General features: G+C 44.7%; 1 protein-coding gene across 4 annotated transcripts in view; it reads right to left on the reverse strand.

Moving 5' to 3' along the window:
* LOC144155961 (uncharacterized) overlaps positions 1-12,904 on the reverse strand; it is a 48,110-nt gene extending 35,206 nt beyond the window's left edge. Inside the window, exons 1-7 of one of the 4 annotated variants that reach the window (XM_077687692.1) lie at positions 12,402-12,904; positions 8,944-9,047; positions 8,793-8,867; positions 8,594-8,636; positions 8,098-8,513; positions 5,897-5,964; positions 2,474-2,516 (exon numbers count right to left, since the gene is read on the reverse strand). In XM_077687692.1, the coding sequence (XP_077543818.1) occupies positions 2,474-2,516; positions 5,897-5,964; positions 8,098-8,513; positions 8,594-8,636; positions 8,793-8,867; positions 8,944-9,047; positions 12,402-12,462 (810 nt within the window). In that variant the 5' untranslated portion in view covers positions 12,463-12,904. Of the gene's footprint in view, positions 1-2,473; positions 2,520-5,896; positions 5,965-8,097; positions 8,514-8,593; positions 8,637-8,792; positions 8,868-8,943; positions 9,048-12,401 lie in introns of all 4 variants that reach the window. The other 3 variants (XM_077687691.1, XM_077687694.1, XM_077687693.1) reach the window with 3 other exon arrangements.
* Positions 12,905-19,436: the final 6,532 nt, after the last annotated feature.

Genomic DNA, 19,436 nt, shown 5'->3' on the forward strand with positions numbered 1-19,436 from the left:
CACCTACCTGCAAGCACTGCAGTGAGCACGAAAGCAGAAGAGTCGCACAATTCAAAAAAGACTATAATATATGCTTCCTTTATTGTCACAAGAGCAACACAATTGCTTGGCCATTGTGACTGTTGATGATGTGTCTAAAATAATGACAGGATGGGTGTAATAAGTGCTTATGTGTGCAGAAAGCCCTTTATCCGAAGGTGGTCACATGCCAATGACAAGGAATAATAATGATGGTGAGGCATACAAAGTGCCTGTCCCCTCAAATGTGTCCCGTGCCTTGGCGAGGGTAGTCAAGGTATTAGAGGGCCAAGAGCAGGACCCTGCTTATGCCGAAGCAATGTGGTTATGTAGTGCTGAAACCGCTCCACCACATACCTTGCTAGCTAAAATACGATGTCCCTTGGAGCCAGAACTTGTATCAAGCTTCTCAATGGTGTGTTAAAGTGTTAAATTTCACTTTGCCCCAGTGCCAGGAGTGAAACGATGAAAGGATTCTGATCCCGCTGCTCATAAAATACGCGCAACTTCAAATACATCACAATCACAAACAGCATTTGCAACTCAATTTGATTCGCATACTCCCGACTTTTGCTGTTAGAAGTATTCTTTTTTATATGTACTATGTACTAAAAAATTAAAAATAATAAAGTAATAAAGGTTTGCTCGCCGTGGGTCATGTTGGCTGAAGTGCAGTGCTGCTTACAGGCAAAATTAAAAGGCAGCATAAGTGAGTAACTAAGAGTTATGGCCCAAGTGAGTAACCCCGAACAAGGCCACTGCTGCACCCACACACGTGTACCACTTTTCAGCAACTGACAAAAAATACATGCAGCCCCCTCCCCCCACTGTAGAACTTTGCTAGAGTCTGCTGTGTTTCTGTTCCACTGCCTTGCCATCTTGACTCAATCTTTCATTTGGTATTCTGTACCCTTTTCTTGCATTAAGCATTAGTGCATGAAAAGGTGTGTGAATTCCTGACAAAGCAAATTATCTATACCCATGTTCAGAAGCTTCATATAATCATTTTCGAAAACATTCCATTTGATTCACTGCCAAGTTATGGCTATTTATAGCTGATTAGTTTTATATTTAAAAAATGTTTAATTGCTAAACATGCACAGTGAACTTGCCTTTTGTTTGCAAGAGAGGTAGGAAAAAAAAAAAAAAAAAAGGTTTGCTTGCACGAACCACAGCATGCAAAGTCTAATAAATGCGTTCTGAGGTGCTTTTCTTGCTTTTACTTTTTCTTTTGGTAGATTTAATAATCCAGGCATTGTATTATGTTTAGCGGCACATTTTCGCTATCGGTGTGATGCCCGGTTGCTAGCTCATCACTGGATATCATTGAAATCATTTTATCCAAACTGCCATCACTATAATTTTTAAAAATTCAATAGAACAATTTCATTTCAATAAACACTTGCATGGCTAGTTTAATCTCACAAAAATGCAACTCAAGATGCTGAAATGCCGTGACTATTACGCTTTTATTTACCCACTAAACATTCGTCAGACACGAAATTCTCATTAAAAAAAAAATGTAGAAGGAAAACAGCAATTTTCACCCTCTGGCCTTAAAGTGTATTTTGAGATGTAGAAAATCCCTTTTAGTTCCTTAATGAGAAATTGATTTCCCACAGCAAAATTTTCAATTTGTCAATGTAAAAAGAATAAACTGCCATGTCATTTTACCCACCTAAACTTGTCAAGTGATGAATCTCGAACAAGATAAAAATTTCGAATAAGATGTCATGCTCCATTATTAATATGCCGTACACTGCATGGTGGACCTCAACCCTTTTTGGTGCCTACATACTCCATACTGAAGAACATCCAGCGATTTTTGAACAAATTTTATGCAAGAAAATTGGAATCCTAGTCATGACAAGTTAGCTTTTTAATAACACTAAGAGTTGAAAATGAACATGAAGCACTTCCAAACTATAAAAAAAAATTACGTGCATTAAATCCATGAGAACAAGGTCAACAAGAAGAAAACAAAAATAAGCAGAGCTTTGGTATACGCTATGACAATTTAAGCCCACAAATCTGAGTTGAGATGCAACAACTTGAAGAAAGCAATTCCATTTTAATGAAGGTTTACAGTATTAACAGGCAAATACGAGAAATACGAGACAAAACAAATACATGACAAATTTAGAAAAACCCGTGGAATTTTATACTTCTTTTTTTTTGGGCTGCTACCAATGTTTCAGACATCGTGAAATATAAAAGTACTACTGAGTATGAATTGCAAATGATCTCGGATTAATTCAATGCCATACAATCCTAAGCTGCTCCAAAATTACTTAGAGTTTTTACTTTCTGAGCTTATGACCGATACCGCAACCTCCCTTCCTTGCTATTCATGAAGCAATACTTAAAAGAAACAAAATTTTGCTGGTTCGCTTTGCTTCAAATGTCACTGCCAGCTACTTCCAAGACTTTTAAAGGCCGAGCAAAGCAAAGTTACCTCGTCTTCCTCAGTCTCGATTTCCTCCTCCGAGCTGCTGGAGCTGCTGCATGGAACAGGAAGACGACAATGAGACGCATGAAATAGCTGGAAGCAGAATTCAGTAACAGAAAAAGCTGCACCTTTCTTCACCCAATTGTAACGTGCACACAAAGAAGCGGTTAGAGATGATATGAACATAGAGTGAGATACAAGACAAACCATCTGGGTCATTAAAAGGGCTGCTTTTTCCCGAAAGCGATAACAATTTAAATGCAAACTTCGACCGAATAATGCAAATGCTAATGAAAACATTTGAAGCAGTGGCGAATCTCCCTCCACTTTCTGACAATTTCTCTATGACAACACAGAATCAAGTTGGCGATTGGCGACCACCAACTTAATAAGCCACTGCCCCAAAACATGACTGGATGATTGTGGGAGGGGGGGGGGGTCCTCTAGTTCCTTGAATGCAAACATGCTGGCCCAAACAACATCACTGTAGCATGAAATTTGAAATTTTTTAAATATTGCATTTTTTCAGTTAGCCTGTGTGGCTGGAATGGAGCTGGGCGAGTTACTAAGGCTAGTTCTTTCAAGTCTAACAAAGCTGTATTTTGCCCTTATGGCCCCTTTTAATGACAGCATGACATCACTGCCAGCGCAGCATGGTGGAAAATCGTTTTTTTAAATCAGTGCCAGTCAATAAAAGTGCAGTTTATACACTTACACTCATACTTTTACAATACGCAAAATTTTTTTTAATGCCTCGCAAATTAGGGGCGGTATGCAACAGGGATGCCAAGCTTAGTTGTTTCCGTTCTATTTTCGTGTGCATTGGTGACCTCTTTAAAGCATTATCACTAATCATGTCACGCACAAACAGAACTCCACAACTCTCAAAGTGTAATCTGTCAGCCACACTGGAAGGTCCATCAACATATTTTTGCCCAAACAACCTGACAAGAACTAAGAACAATTGAATTCCTCATAAAAAACCCTTGCTGTCACCTGAGGTGGAGTGGTTGAGTTCTGCAAGTTTCCAATTTTGTGCACCCCGCGTTGTGCAATTCCTGTTCTCAGTGACAAAGCATGACACTAAAAGGAAGGTGCAAGGATCAGGCGTATTCAAAAATATCTGCAGAACTACGAGCATCAGCGATTCTGCTGCTTCAAATCTGCTGCAATGGAGGCACCCTGACATCGGTCATGCGTGTTCTGTGGCTGAAGGTTGTGACACAGCCCCTGAAATTGAGAACCTTTCAAAGACTGGGTTTTCATGTTGCGAGTCTCATAAACTACGTTTTTGTAATGATCAATGAATATTTTACCTGTAAAGTGAGAAATCAACGCCCCTTTCTTAAGAGAAAGATAATTAAAACCAGAGTTACTGGATATAAACCAGTTGCAAAACTCCCCGTAGGCCCCACGCATCAAATTCCGGCCTTCGGTTGCCCCCCTGTGCCGGGGCAAGCACGGGACATGTTGACTAGCCTGTTGTCTGTCGGCAGAAAGTTGTAGTACTCAAATGCTTGCGGCTGCTGCTGTAAGTCATTAAAAAAAAAAAAAGCAATAAAAACATAGGTACATTTTACCTAATTAATGTCTTATAATTTAAAAGCGAGCTTTATTTTACAAAAAATTGTGAATAAGTGATACTTTATAGAAAAGTTTTTGTCCCCTAGGGGCGCTTCAGTACACACGTTCCTCAGCTTCAACAGAGCAGAGGGGCAAGTGTACTGAAGCCTCTAGCCATAGAACACAATTCAGGTCCCACCTTGGATGCCCCAGCTTGGAGACTTGGATGCAAGACAAGACCCAAACTTTGGAACATGGTATACAACTGGCACCAGCATTGCATTGCCAGAACACTGATGCAAAATCTGGAAATATGGATGTGGAAGCAGCCCTGGTTCTTTTTCAAACAGCTCTTATCAGAGCACAGCCTGTGTTACACAACCCCATGTCTTACGGAGACAGCTGCACCTACTTTGCTCCTTTCATAGAAGGGAATGTATATGCCTCAATAACGTTGGGAAGCTAGGCAGGACTAGGAGGCGCTGTCTAATAATGAAGTGAAAACCACTGAGTGAATATGTTGGCGAAGGCCTTCCTTGGCAATCTCACGGACTACAATGACTGGGCCCTGAGAAACAACTCAATGCAGCAGCAATGCAGCACAACCCCTCCAGCCCTATTTTTTTTTTTAAACAAAAAACGTTTTCCGTGAGTTTTCTTAAATTTTAGGGCCCCATACGCCCACAAACAAGAAATTGCACTGGTAATGCAAGTATTAGCTGATTTATTAATGAGGAAATTAAAACATATGGAAATTAAAAATTTTGTATCACGCACAAACATCCTTTCACATGTTTTCCTAAACATTGTGACCACATGAGCCAACAAACAAAAAATGAGCTTTGTAGTGCACGTATTTACGGATTTGCAAGCTTGGGAATAAAACTAGAACCCCCGTTTTTCAGCGTCAAACGTCGAAATTTTCTCGTCACCGGAGCGCGGATTTTTTCCATTTCACTTCTTTATCCCTGTATCCCAAAAATGTCAATCAGAACTCATTCGGCACATCATCTTCTTTGTAGTGTCCAGATCTGCGAAAACGTACCAACGGTGACGCCTATCGCAATAGGCATCATTGAAGAATCCTTCCCCAGAAAAGAAGCAGTTTTTGTTTCGTTCGCTATGCGTTAGAGGAACTTTTTTGTGATGGCGTCAATTGACACCACCAGGGCCGAAAGGGTTAATGGCCACATACCACCCCATCCCGTTCGTTGACTGACCAGGACCCTTACCGCACAACTTAGCCTGAGGGTGCTGAATCCCAACAAGACATGATTACTGGCGTGACAAGGACGAAAGGAAGAGGCATGGGATGACGCTGGCACCCTCCAGTGTCTCTTTCTTTTGTCCTCTTCAGATACCCTAGTAATCAATGTTTGATACCAACTGTCCCAACTTTTTGCCTTCGCTGGATCACAGTGCAGCCATAAAGCAGCTGAAGCAAAAGTTTACCCACAGCCACAGCTCAACCTCCCTGGCCTGGCTACACCTTGGCTGCCGATCTACAAACAGCCGTCATAGTGATCTCTCTTTCACTGCGGCTTGGGAGTGGAGACCTGGGCCCATTTGCCCGAATGCGATCAGTCGAGGAATAGTTATCAACTACGACTTAAGCACTCCCTAGAAAATTGGTCATTTGCCCAAGACCTAAATAAGCAGGAGATAGATAAATGGCCTTTTCTGTCGGCTTTTCCAGCAACTGACTTAATTGCCGTGGCCGACTTCGACTTATTGCAGACGGTGGTCGCCATTTATCGTTAGCGGGAACTTATGTGTACGTGCAAACGGTCCCTGGACTTCATCCAAGCACAGGTGCCACAGAGGACAGCTGGCATAACAATGCTTATACAAGGGAAGATTACTTGCCTGTCCTCTTTTTCGGGGGCCTTGTTCACTGCCTTCCTGTCCCCCCGCTTCTGCTTCTGCCTGCGTCGCTGGAAAACAAGAAAACAATACTTGAACTTGCATTTATACTGGCATTATGACCTACATCTTCATGAAACAGAATTAGTGGAATGCAGCAACATTTGTCAGGAAGTGAATGAAATGTACTGAAATAAATACAAATTGATATTAAAAAAAAAAAAGCCTTTTCCAGTCTAGGGTTTGCAGTAAGAAGACAACTGCAGATAAATTTTTCTGCAAGTTTGTGAATAGTTGCCCCTGAAAGTGAGCTCCACAAAATCCCTTTTGGAACTGTTTAGGGCTCTCGGAACACCATGACCCGAATAAAGAAAGGTGTTCGTGCAGAGGACAGTTGTGTGAATCTGTTGAGCACCAACGAAAACTGACTGCACAACTTGACACTGAACAAGGCAATTATTTAGAGTATGCAAAAGAGCTTTACATTAGACAGTTCAATAATAAAAAAAAGAGCCTGTTACACCTCTCACAAATAATAAAATAAACTTGCTTTAACCCCCTCTTAGTCTAGTTAGCATGCAAGGGAAGTCATTTTGCTGGTTTTCTTTTCCCCACTGCTTCTTTCGAAAGTAAAAGTTACTTAAATGGCCATCTACCCAACGTTTCAGACACAGCTTCTGCCTTTCTTACTTCCACACTTGCTAGGGTTAAAAAAAAATGAAGGGAGCTCACACTAATGCGTGAGACATGAAGGTAGCGAAGCTGTACGCAACCTGCACGACCACCACAAAGGTTTAATTCCATGACTGCAGCCGATTTGCTTCTTCGCTACCACTAACCTATACTCCATCATTGCTGCTACAAGTGTGAGCTTCTTTAATTTTGCTTTAAGTGATAATCATTGGACATCACCTTGGAGGGACGTACGCTATGACATGTATTTCTCATTCCGAGCAAGTGTTGCCATGATTACGGGAAACACTGAAGATTCGTTTTGGCGGCCAATCTCCTAAGTGGGTATGCTGGGCTTGACAAACGTGTGGTGGGGACACTGGGTGGTCGTCGCGAGGCACGCTCACACGAGTGCTCAGCATTTTTTTTTTCTTCGTTTTTTTAACTGCCAGGCGGTCAGCGCGAGGTCCACGCTCATTGCACGTGCTCGGCAATTTGTTGGTATTTTTAACTGCGGGCACGAGAAATTATGACTTGCTAAACATTTTCACTGCTAAAAAAAGGCAGGAAACGGGAGGGGGGGGGAGGGGGGGAGGAACTAGAGTCATGAAACGTCCCTTTTCATGAGTCTGACAAGGGACGTTTCTCTATGGGATGAAGCCTTAGTGCAAAATAAACATTTCTTGTGCAGCCACTGATGTTTTGCTACAAATACCAAGTGTTGTCTACACCAAGGAGAATAGCTTTGCTTAAAAAAACTACCTAGACACACTGTCATTTACTTTTAACCATTTAACCATACAGACAGAACACCAGCACACATTATTTTACCAAGCTACATGGCTTATGCAGTGGTTCAGTCTTTTTAACACTCTAGCTAGCTTCTGCGCTGTAAGAAACTACTGCGTCTCAAGGCCATGCTAGGCATAAGAACAGGCCCATTCTTTTGTTCATCTGATAATTAAGCCCCCCAGAAGTTTTCTTACTCGAAATATTTGAAAGCTGCAGTGCAAAATGCCAAGACAAACGAGCGGAAACACAGCCACACAGTTTGTACTTGTTTATCGTGCTGGATTACACTGAAACTTCCAAGTAGGCAGTGAACCAACTAGCCAATGCAAAACTTCTACTTCATCTCCCGATAGCTGGTAACTGTACAAGTACAATGCTTACACAACTTAACACTTTGGTGCGCTTTACAGTAAGATTACTATTTGAAGCCCCATGTGGCAGTAATTCCTTCATGGCACTGTTCAGCGCAGCATTTCCAGTACTATGACTGGATCCTCACCACTTGTAGACATCTTGAGTGGTCACATTACACCCCAAAAAGGACTCTGTAGGCAAAACCCAGACGTGCAGAACTCTGGGCAATATGTTACTTCAGCACGCCAACCCCAAAACACGTGCTGCTCAAGTACACAAAATACAACTAAGAAGACAAACCAATATCAATGGACCAAACTAAGTTACATCCTTCACACACTAAGTAGCACATTTCAGAGCCAACACGGAAGCGCAGGTCTGCTTACCTTGTTGGCCTTTCGAGCAGCTTTCTTCGCATCCTTGTCGGCCTGTTTCTCACCAGGGGTGAAAGCCGCCGCACTTTTTTCCGCCACTTTTTTCGGCGCAACCACTGGCTTCTTTTCCGGTGCAGTGGTACTGGCAGGTGCAGCTCCACTGGCGAGTGTGGCCACACTGGCAGATGCCACAGCCTTGCTGGACACAACAGGCTTGGTGGGCCCGGTGGGCTCCTGAGTCTTGGGGCAGCAAGCAGAGTTGACGTGCGGAGGCGCCTGCGTCGGTGCAGCCCTCTGGGCAAACGCAGCAGCAAGCTTGGCCACAGAAGCCCCCAAAGGGGCAGCTGTCACCTCAGCACCCCCACTGGGCGCTCCTTCGCACTGAGTCGACGCATCCTGGGCAGGTACTTTCCAAGCGAACGGCGGTGCTGCAAGAAGGCGCTCTCTTTTTCAAGACCTCGCCCCCCAAACCACTCCAGGTGTGCACCTCGAATCAAGTGAGCCTCACCTTCCAGCTCAAAGGCCTTGACGAAAACGTCCAGCATTTCCGGCTGCAACAAAGAAAAGGCAACACCGGTGAAGAATACTGACTGTGAAAACACGGCCGTCTGCAATGTGAGAAAGCTGAAAGCAAGCTCAGACTCATAACTAACACTCGGCCACTACACTAGTTGCCAGAAGTTCCAGCACTGTGTTGAGAAACTTACGGGTGTCAACAGGTTTTCCATTGAGTCTTTCCCTTCTGTCAGGATCAGGTAGGACCTACATAGCCGGTCAAACACCTACGGGGGAAAAGAGCTTCATGACACTCACATGTTCAATGTGTAGACGGGCGTTAAAATATAGAGCCACACTCACCTTTACACAGAGCCGATTACCTCGCTGCTTTGATGGATGAAACTGCAGTGCTAGCTGCTGATAATTCTGCTTTATATCAGCCTCCGATGGATCTGCAATAAAAGCTATTTTGAAATACAAAGTGAGGACTGAAGGACCCCCCTTAGCTCAAATCCAGAAGTGCAGTAATGCCTTTGTAAATGTTAAACGGCTTTCACAGTTATGCACTATGTGATAAACACTTAGATGCAGTTCTTTTCCTAGACACCCAATACTCAAATTTTAACTTCGGCAGCAAAAACAACGGTCAGTTTTTAATGAAGAAAACTGTAAAGAAAGGCTTATATTTAGACAACATTTCCTCTTTGAGAGGAAATAACTTTGGCATGAGAAGGCACAATGCAGACCCTCTCGTGCATAGTTGACCTGGTTCCCGTCACCTGTACATTCCCAAGCTGCTTTAATCAAACCTGCTTGAGCTTCTGGCTGATGTTTGAGAACTAGTACACTAGTCCAGACACGAGCTGCGTGTAGTCGTGAGAGTTTTAGTAGCACCATGAACAACATTTCCGATGCCGTAAAGGCTTCAGCATGAGCGCCTCTGTGCAACTTTCCCCTCTGATGTGAGCACCAATAATGCGATAATGTGCCAGAGGTGTGCCACTGTCTTTTCGCTGAATCTTCTGCAGTCATTCACTCTGTACTTTTCGAATAGCTCTGCTGCTCTCAACCTCTTCCAAAAACTTGGTTCAGTTACCACTGCGAGGCAAATGGCATAGTTTCATAGATTACTTTCAGGACTTTGCAGGCATTCAGAAGCAAGTGTGCAGTGTTAATCACATTTAACCTGAACTGTTTACAGGAAAACCTCGCTCAGCTGATTCTCGTGTACGGCTTGGGTGCTACAGCCACCGAGCAGCAAGTGTAATTTTCCCGAGCCCACTCATTTTAGGAAGCCCTGCCCCACACCGAAAACAGGAAGGACACAGACTGATTCATGGCACTAACAATGTTTTCACACCCAGCCACAAAAATGGAAGGCGTACAATAGCACTGCGATACTGCCGAGAGCCAGCTCATACCACGCGTACCCGACGAATGCTGTATTGCCTCCAAAGTTCCTTTCTACCGGTAACACTGTGAAGTCCATGTTGAAACTTGTGCATGCCAAGGTCAGCAAGTTTGCATTTACTTTCCAATCAGTTGCACATTCCTTGAGAAAAAGTTGCGCCTCAGCTAAGAGCAATTCAACCGTCTATTGCCTGCAAAACTTGACTCTCCACAGCACCTGGACGCGATGTTTTAACACTGCAACTCCTTATTACGCAGATTTGAATGCCACAGTTGCAGATGCTTGGAACGTAATAAAAATAAGAAAGCGTGAACATGGTGTGCACCTCTTGACTGTAGTGTGCAAATTCAACATAATTACGGAGAAGCATGTATAGTCATGGACAAATGAAACACGAACCGCGGAACACACGGCCAAAGATACCGGCGCCGTCACCTGGCAGCGGCCGTGCAAAACACACGGACATGCGCAGCTGAGATGTCAGGAGCGAGGGTGCTTGCCTCACTGCGATATTTTGCCATCTCCTCGCTCACATGCTTGCCTTGTTGCCACGCAGGAGGAGTGCTGAAAAGCACCGTTAGTGAGGTGGCACGAGGTAACTGCAGGCACTGCGCGCTTGGTGCACACGAGCGCCCGCTCCCCGTCTGTGCCGGTGTCACACTGCCAACATAGCTTTGCATGTGTGGTGCAGTAGTAACTGGAGAAATTGACGATGGACACCTGGGTCACGCTCAAGACCATATTCAGTGCTGCCCGCTCTGGAGACTTCTACAGGCACTATGGCGCCCACAAAGCAAAAAAATAATAATAATAATAAATCAGGCCACCAACACTATAGGGTTAAAGCAGAACGGAGAACTGGAACTCAGTACACCTGCGCATGCATACAACCAGTTTTGCAACCTCTGCGCACATGCAGTTGCGCTGGTCACCTACCAGGTACCGTACTGGGACTGATTCTCCACTCTGCTGTAACTCTATTGTGCAAGGGCAACTGGCCCATAGAATGAGGTGCCTAACTTCTTAATTTTTGTGAATGTTAAATTCTGCCAGAATTCTAATTATTAGAATTAGAATTCTAATTACTCCAACCCACACAATGCTTGCAGTTAATATATATCACTGGAGACAAATTCTGGTGGTATATTTACTGTTTGCTACCGGCACCGAATCCGCAAAGTGACTCGGCCATGACTGCATCAAACAAGGGCACGTTCTTGGCAGCCAGCTCCGTGTTCGATTTTCGAGCCACTGCACCACAAATGCCATCCGAAATTAGGCAGCATGCTTTTATTTTTGTCTCCACTTCTGTGCTCTGGTTTTCTTCAAGAAGGCATGATGAACTCAACGGTATGCCTTACGGGTGCGTGCAAACGTTTCTTGCACAAGCACTGGCCGCAGCTGCAAGCAATTACGCGCCGCATTGCTCTCAGCATGACCAACACCCTCAGGTGCGTCGGCGGTAGTACTTGCAGTGCTTGCAGCGCCCCTGCAGCATTGCGACAAGGCAAGCATGCAAGTGAGGAGAGGGCAACATATAGCAGTGGGACAGGCACCCTCGCTCCCAACGTCTCAACTGTGCAAGTCCGCGTGTTTTCCACGGCCGCTGCCAGGTGACGGCACTGGTACCTTGGGCCATGCGTTGCGTGGTTCATATCTGATTTATCCATGCCTGCACATCAGGCAGCTGAAGACCATTCAACAACGCTGAAGTCCACACAAATTTGAGCGAGCTGTATGAATGTTTGTAGCGCATTTTGGGGCAAATCGTTACTAACAATATCTCAACACAGTTTGGATTCATTTTTTCAGTTTGTTGCAGCCGGAATGATTTTTTTTTTTCTGAATAGCTTCGAGTACAGTACGGTGAACGCCAATACAATTACAATGCTGTAGATAACAATACAAACAGTTGCTTTTCCGGGCTGACAGTCCTTCGTTCTTTATTAAACGCGCGGTGCCATGAACTCGCTCTACCCGAATGTAAACACGCGCGCTGTACATAAACGCAGGCCCAAGATACAAGCCAGCATTTCTTCGCACGATGTAACAGTGACAGTACAAAAAGAACGACGCTAAATAAGAGTTCAACAGGCTAAACAAGTTCAGCACAGACAGGAAATGGGCTGCTGTTTCCTACTCCTACGTGTCCAAACAAGTTCAGAAATCAGTCAACCACAGGTAGTGTTCCGGGGAATATTATTCACCAAGCCAAATGCGCGAACTACAGGAATCCTGATGCACAAACACCATCCGAGTAACAATGAAATTTGCACAGCGCGTTTGATGCACAAACACCATCCGAGTGACAATGAAAAAAAACACCATCCGAGTGGCAATGAAATTTGCACAGCGTGTTCCTAGTCAGGGAGACCTAGTCGACAGTAATAGGCACAAAAGAACTCACCTGGCCCATCGAGCTTCAAAATTTTCAAGGCTTCCGCCTTTGTTATCTTCAGCCTGGGCATTCTGAAGAACGAGGACGGTGCGACCTACGAAGCTACCGGTTCGAATCGTTCGCGAAGGTGCACGCATGAAGCACCGAATGCAGTTATTCCCTGCTGTTACAGTTGGCTACTGACTGAAAGCATCGCTTTCGGTAACGCAAATTGCAAAACTTCGCGTTGTTGGCAGACAATACGCTAGCCACCGAACACCGGCACGGGCGCATTAGTGAGAAGAACGAAGTAAAGGTGGCAAAGGGATCACGGCACGCAGCACATGCGCTTCAACTTCTTCAACATTCGCCACGTGACACGCAAGTGACAGAGGAGACAGACGACTATTACGCATCAGTTGCCTGACACTTCTGACATAAACCTATCTTTTTTGAACAACTGTACACACTGCGCTACCACATTTCGACAATTAGGCCATTAGACTGATTACACGTCTACCGGACGTCAAAATAGCATAGCAAAAAAACGCATAGGCAAAAAAAAAAAAAAAAAGCAAGCGAATTTTTCGGGAAATCGAAAATAGCGCTTATAACCAGAGTTACTGGATATAGAGTAACTCTGCTTATAACTGGCCCTGAAATCTTTCCTGTGTCCTCGCTACCCTAGCCCTCGCGCAGCGAATCTGTCCTAGAAAAAAAGTGGCTGTCATGCATAAAAACATGCTGTCATGTACTTCGGTGGCTAGATGCCCTCCCCCCCCCCCCCCCCCCAACCTTTTTTTTTTATTGCGAAAGTATGCATAATTTATTGAGCGAGAAACCGTCGGCGTCTGTAGCGGCTCCTGAAACCATTCATTGTGACGCGTTCCATAGCGCGTGCGTCAAAACCAAAAGGGAAAGAATACAAACTCGCGGCGCGTCCCACAGCGTGTGGTGCGCAATGAAACAAACAAACAAAAAAACAAAAACAAAAAAGCACCGCGCGGCATGCGTGGAGACACGTCGACAAATGGAGATGTCTAACCGATCTGAACAGGCTAATGAATGAGTTAATAACTGGTGACCAAATTAACTTTGAATTATGTAATTCCTCCTCCTGAACAGGCGCAGAAGTCATCAACTTTTTTTTTATTATTCAAAAGTTTGCTCTGCAGTATGCAGTACGATGGAGGCGGGTATGGCTAAATGTACTGCTGGTCTGTGGTTTTCCTGGTTCGTAGTCGTTGCCGTCCACTGAAAGAATTACAATTTTCTGATGGCATCCATTGCAAAAGTGAGACCGTGGAGAGGAACCTTGCTGAAATCTTACAGTTCACCTCAATTGGGTGGAAAACGACCTCTAGGAAATAGACAGCTGTATGAGCTTAGGGAGAATAAAAAAAAACGCGTACAAGTAACAATTTATTATTTAAAGGTAACAACTGCATTCTTTGGGTAAATGCCTTTAAGCAGTACCAACTCTTCAAATTTATAGGTGTGCGTGCGGAAACTTCTAGCATAAATTTGAAAATAAAACATGTATCAATTTTCTGAACTGTGGATCCAATCCAGGCACCACGGTATTCGAAGCAAAAATAAAAAACCTGTTTACAGTTCTATTCCAAATAACAACGAAAGTTTTGTCTGTCATTTTGAAATACACATCAACAGTTCATCGCACATACATATTACCATATCACAAGCAGGTACCCTCTGCCACACGATTCCGTGATGAGGGCAGAGCTGACTGGAGACAGCTGCAGACAGGCACGTTCCCAAACTTAACATATATATGAAGAAACATTTACCCGACTGGCACAATCAAAAACCCAAACTATAGATGGGAATACCAAAACACAATGGCTGTCCCCAAGGTCAGAGACTTTAATGCGGAGCAATGGGAGGCACTGTTGACCAGCCACCGTTGCGAAGACCACAATGGTCTGGTTCAGTGGGCACACGAGGCAGGCTTTTCGAGCTCTGGACCAAGGGTACTATTCCGGCTGAACACTGTCAGGAGCTGTAGCACATGGCACGTACCTGGTGAAGTGCCACCCAACCCTGCAAAATAGAGCTATAATAAATGTTTTTCCTATCCAGTCCGCGTATGCCTCAACTGGAACTTACAGACTAAAGGTTCATCCAAGGAGAAAAAATTTCCCCGCATTTCCCCGAGGGGAAGAATGTGAAAGTGCGCATGCAGGAGTTGAATTTGCGCGGTTCGGTAATGTTCGCGAAAGAGAGATAACACACACACACACAACTACAAAGAAAGAAAGATGCATTTATTTACAGACACCTATTTGTGTTGTCGTTGTACTTGATTGCTTGAGCGGATCTCAGCTTTGAAATTTCGTGTCAGTACTCCTTTAAGCGGGTGCATTAGCCCTTCTCACGCCCGATTCCTGGCCAATCCCCCACGTGGGTATGTGCCATGTCAGCGGCCAGGCAGCGCGCGCCCATCTCCCCCCGTTGCCATGGAAGACAAGGAGATTCCTGGCCAATCTCCCACGTGGGTATGTGCCATCTCCCCCCGTTGCCAAGGAAGACGAGGAGCGCGCGCACCCGCAGCTGTTGCTATGTGGACGGACGGCGGTCAACGGAATTCAGGGTCGCTTATAAAGTGCATTCGCACTTAAAAAAAAAAACAACTCAGTTTGCTTGCGATTAGACAAAACGATTTAAGATCACTGGAATTTTCAGCTTGAAGAAACCCCCCCTATCTCGTTGCTGAAGAAATTGGTCATCTTATGCGCGAAAAAAAAAATATCTTTTGTGCACCAACACACATTCACATGGGGGAATCGGCACATAATAAACAAAGGCTCCGCCCACAATGCCATCAAAGCAGACTTCATTGCTAATTACGGGCTTGTTCAGTGAATGCAGTCTAGTATTTTCAAAGTTTTTGCACTTGATGTCCTTCTCAGGAAGAGGTCAACTGTGTTTCTCTTCTTGCTAGTTTACATGCCGGGATTTACATTTAACAGAAACGAGGCCGTTACGGTAAAAACTTATTGCACTTATGTCCAAGTCAAGCTTAGTTTTCACATCAACCATTACAAAAACAAACAATAAGCCATTGCATGAGTGTACATAGTACTTCAGTATTTCTAAAGAGAAGCAAAAAAGTGACACAATCATTGGTGCCTTCAAGTGATGCAACTCCTGCAATTGATGTTGCTATAGGAGCGACGAAACTGTCACTTTCAGCGACATCAATGAATTTACGCAGTAATGAGTGAGAAACTAGTGGATTCCATGGCCGAAAATGGACAGAAACAAGAGACATGGCACTCCCATTGCATAAATATTTAGTAAACACATGTTGAACGTTAGCTTGCACTGAGCTCACAAGCTTGGCAACCTTCATCAGTAAACTTTTACAGCTAACAGCTATTAACTCGGGATATGCTGGCATATAAAGATATGCACATGTTGAACATTAGCTTGCACTGAGCTAACAAGCTTGGCAACCTTCATCAGTAAACTTTTACAGTTATTAACTCTGCATATGCTGGCATATAAAGATATGGGGGATGTTCTAGAGTTGTGAAGAGTCCATGCACGTGACATAAACATCAATCTCGCATTGTATGAAAATATTTCATCAATCACATGGCGACAGGCTCCAAGCGAAAATTTGTCCTTTGAAACACATGCACAGATGTCGCAACATCCTCCGTCATAGCACGAAAAAAAATAAGGGTTTTAGGTGCCCATTGTAGGCACTGTAATTTAGGCATATATAGGCGCTAAGTACTACCGTATAGGCATATATAGGCTCAAATAACATTTACTCGGGCAGCGTATTTCAGTGCAATATTTCGGCTTTTAGTAAACATAGGATACAAACGTCGTGATTTGTAAAATGTAATTTTACTTTCATCGTGAAACACAGTCAAGGGTCGCCATTTCAAAATATGTTGGGAGATCCAGGGTGGGTTTAACTGCCTTTGTTGGGCAGCAACACAACTGAAAACATTGGGTGTCTACGACAGGTTGACTGATGACCAGGAGGGACAATGCCAAACATGCATTATAGCCCCATAAGAGACGGAGAAGCCGAATACTCTGGACATGCAAAATTTGTTACCTTTTTTAACGTGCGACTGCTAAATGGGCGATGATGATCAACAAGAAACCTAGAATGAACAGTTCTTGCCACAGACATCAGCATTTATACGGGTGCACACACTGAAGGCTGCTTGTCTTGGAAAACAATGCTGGGGCCATCTTAGACATGGACCATCCAGTCTGATGAGGTCCACTGCACAAACTGTGGATGTTTATTGGACCAGGTGACCATGCTGTATTAACTGCTTTTGAGCCTCAGTAACTGTTGGCAATGGGGAAAGTGCAATGCACGCAACTAAGTACAACTACGAGCCAAGACCTCAATGTCAAAACTTCTTCAAGATGGAACGACATTGACAGCATGAGCCAAAATCAAGGCCGGCTCCTCCCTTAATGAGGCAGCCACTCCTGCTTACTAGCAAGTCGCGGGCTGTACAGCTTGCACAGTGCCAGATTTGTTAGTGGCACTATCAATAAAGTGAGACAGGAGACCAATACTCCTCTTGCCTCTCGGCACCCTTCGTTTCATAGGAGGTGCTTGTAATGTTCAGGGGCCCTCATTTGCGTGAAAGGCTCTTCCAATAAATGATGCCCCAAGCGCAGGTGTTAAACTGTACTACCAGGCAAAGCTTGACGATGAGAAAATTTAAAAAGTGTTAAAGAACATAAAACAGCTGTTTACTACTTGCACTCCCAGAGGGATATGACTGCCCAACCAGCTGTGTCAAAGAAAGAAAATCCAGGCACCAAAAGTTGGTTGAGCTGTGCACAGATCAAGACACAAACTGCGTCCCGACTGAAGACAAGTTGCATCTACCGAGCTCAAGGAGGTGTCTTACGCACCCCGCATATCATTCCCTAGGTGGAAACTAAACCTGGCCACCCTAGCTGCCCACAGTGTGGCCACGGGTACCCTAACAACTAGCACTACATGTGGGAGTAGTAGTAGTACGAAACTTTAGTGAGCCATAAAATAGGAGTGGTTCCCTAATCCAGGAATCTAAGTGATGACCGAGCTACCGATGCCCTAGATGCCAGAAGTTGCTGGACGTCCAGGTGGTCGCTGGTAATCTGCAGGTTCTCCTACAGCTCATGGAGGGGGAGGGGGGAAGGAAAGGGTGGGAGGTCAGGGTTATGTGCATGTTCTAATAAAATGTGGACTAGTGTGCCAGGCTTAGAGCAAAAAGTGCATTTGGCAGGAAATTGGGTGGGAAACGTGGTGTAAGCGAATTGGATGGACAAAAGTATTCATTTGGATGTGACAAAGAGTGGTTTCTTCTGATTCGGACAGCTTGGAGAGGTTGAGGGAATTGTCTGCCATGTCAATAGTACTGTGTAATGTCCTCAAAGGTTAGGGTCCCTTGAAGACTATCGCATAGCTGAAGCAAATTCTCGTTCATTAGTTGCTTGGCATATTCAGTGGCAGTTTGGTTTAGTGACGCAATTTTATGGCGAAGTCGGCGATTGTGGCGTTGGTGTTTCCATCGCTTACTGAGGCTCCGATGGGCTTCCCAAATGCGAAGGAGTTTGGGGTCGATGCTGGGTGTTTGATAGGACGTGGCGATGTTTTTGGTGTGCGCACGTACTGCTTGCACGAGGTCGTCAATCCAGGTGCTAAGGGTTCATGCTAATAAGGCTCAATGGTATCAATTGAGCAGGAGGATGTAGCCTTTTGGAAGGCGTCCCAATTAGTGATACGGGCCACACCTGTTTTGACGTTGTAATGGTTATTCTGGATGGCGAGTTGAACAATGTTGTGATCAGAGCCCAAATTTTCAGGAGTTGAAGTCCAGATGACATCGAGATTCCCAGCTGAAAAGGATAAGTGTGGAGTTGTGTCCCTGGCAGTACTTGTGCCCATACGGGTAGGTGATTCCGGGTGACTGAGCAGGATAAGTTGAAAACCTTCTGCGGCCTGGGCCAGCAGGGTGCCTCTTTTTGTTTTGTACGTGTAACCCCACTGCGAGTGAGCGGCGTTGAAGTAATCCGCCATGATCATGGCCTGCACTCACAAGTTTTGCACCTCTCATAGTGGTGGAGATATCAGCTGTCTTTTGAGAAGGGCAACAATATACTGTATTTTTGCGATTCTAAGCCCACTCCTCTACTTAAAAAAAAAATTGGGTAAAAAACTTTCACGCGTATCTAAGCACCTCTTTTCTGCGAGGAAGCACGCGTTGCCAAGGCGGCCAACTAATCGTTCGCTTTGTTATTAGCCGGAGATGTCGGAGTGGCACAGTCTCTGGCCTTTTGTGCACGGCCAGGCTAGACTGGAGGTGCACACCCTATCCCACTGAGGCTAGCCCGGCTGTGTTTCGTTTTAGTTCCAACACGATGGGAAAGCTACAGAAAGCGTCCCCATCAACCCTAAAGGTGGACTTCAGATGCGTGGGAGCGGGTTCAAGTTGCCGTTGTGGCCAATTTTTATGTATGCTGTATAAATCATCCTTTGTGATTGTCTTATCTAGATATTGCTGCAAAAAGGATGTGTTCATGTTTGCGTTGTATGTATGTGTGTGTGTGTGGGGGGGGGGGGGGTCATTTTATATTTATTGAATGTAAGCACCCCCCCTTTCTTTGGACATTGCTATTGTGGAAAAAGGGGGTGCACAGAATAGAGTAAATACGCTAAATTCAGGATGAAAAGGCTAGATTTGGTCGTAGTTGAAAGAGAGAGGAGCTCTATGAGAACTTGATAGCATCCCCATTGCAGGGTGACGTGATGAATTACCGAGGTGGTTTTATGCACCATAGCAAGTGTAGGGAACGTGTCAATAGAGCCCTAAGGGACGTAGCCCGGTAGTTTGCGACAGATGAGTTTGCCTCCTGCAAGCCGACAGCCGCAGGTTTTGGGTCAAGAGCGTTAATGAATTGATTTAAGGCAGCTGCTTTCTGTTTAAGATTGCGGCAGTGCCATTGAAGAATGCTCGTAATATTAGACTGGGTCCTGGCCATCTAAAAGAGATGCGGTGGCGAAGTCGTCGGGAG

Source organism: Haemaphysalis longicornis, unplaced genomic scaffold, assembly GCF_048455015.1.
Source record: "Haemaphysalis longicornis isolate Haplotype H1 unplaced genomic scaffold, Haemaphysalis longicornis Haplotype H1 scaffold_1, whole genome shotgun sequence".
NCBI classification, from domain to species: Eukaryota; Metazoa; Arthropoda; class Arachnida; order Ixodida; family Ixodidae; genus Haemaphysalis; species Haemaphysalis longicornis.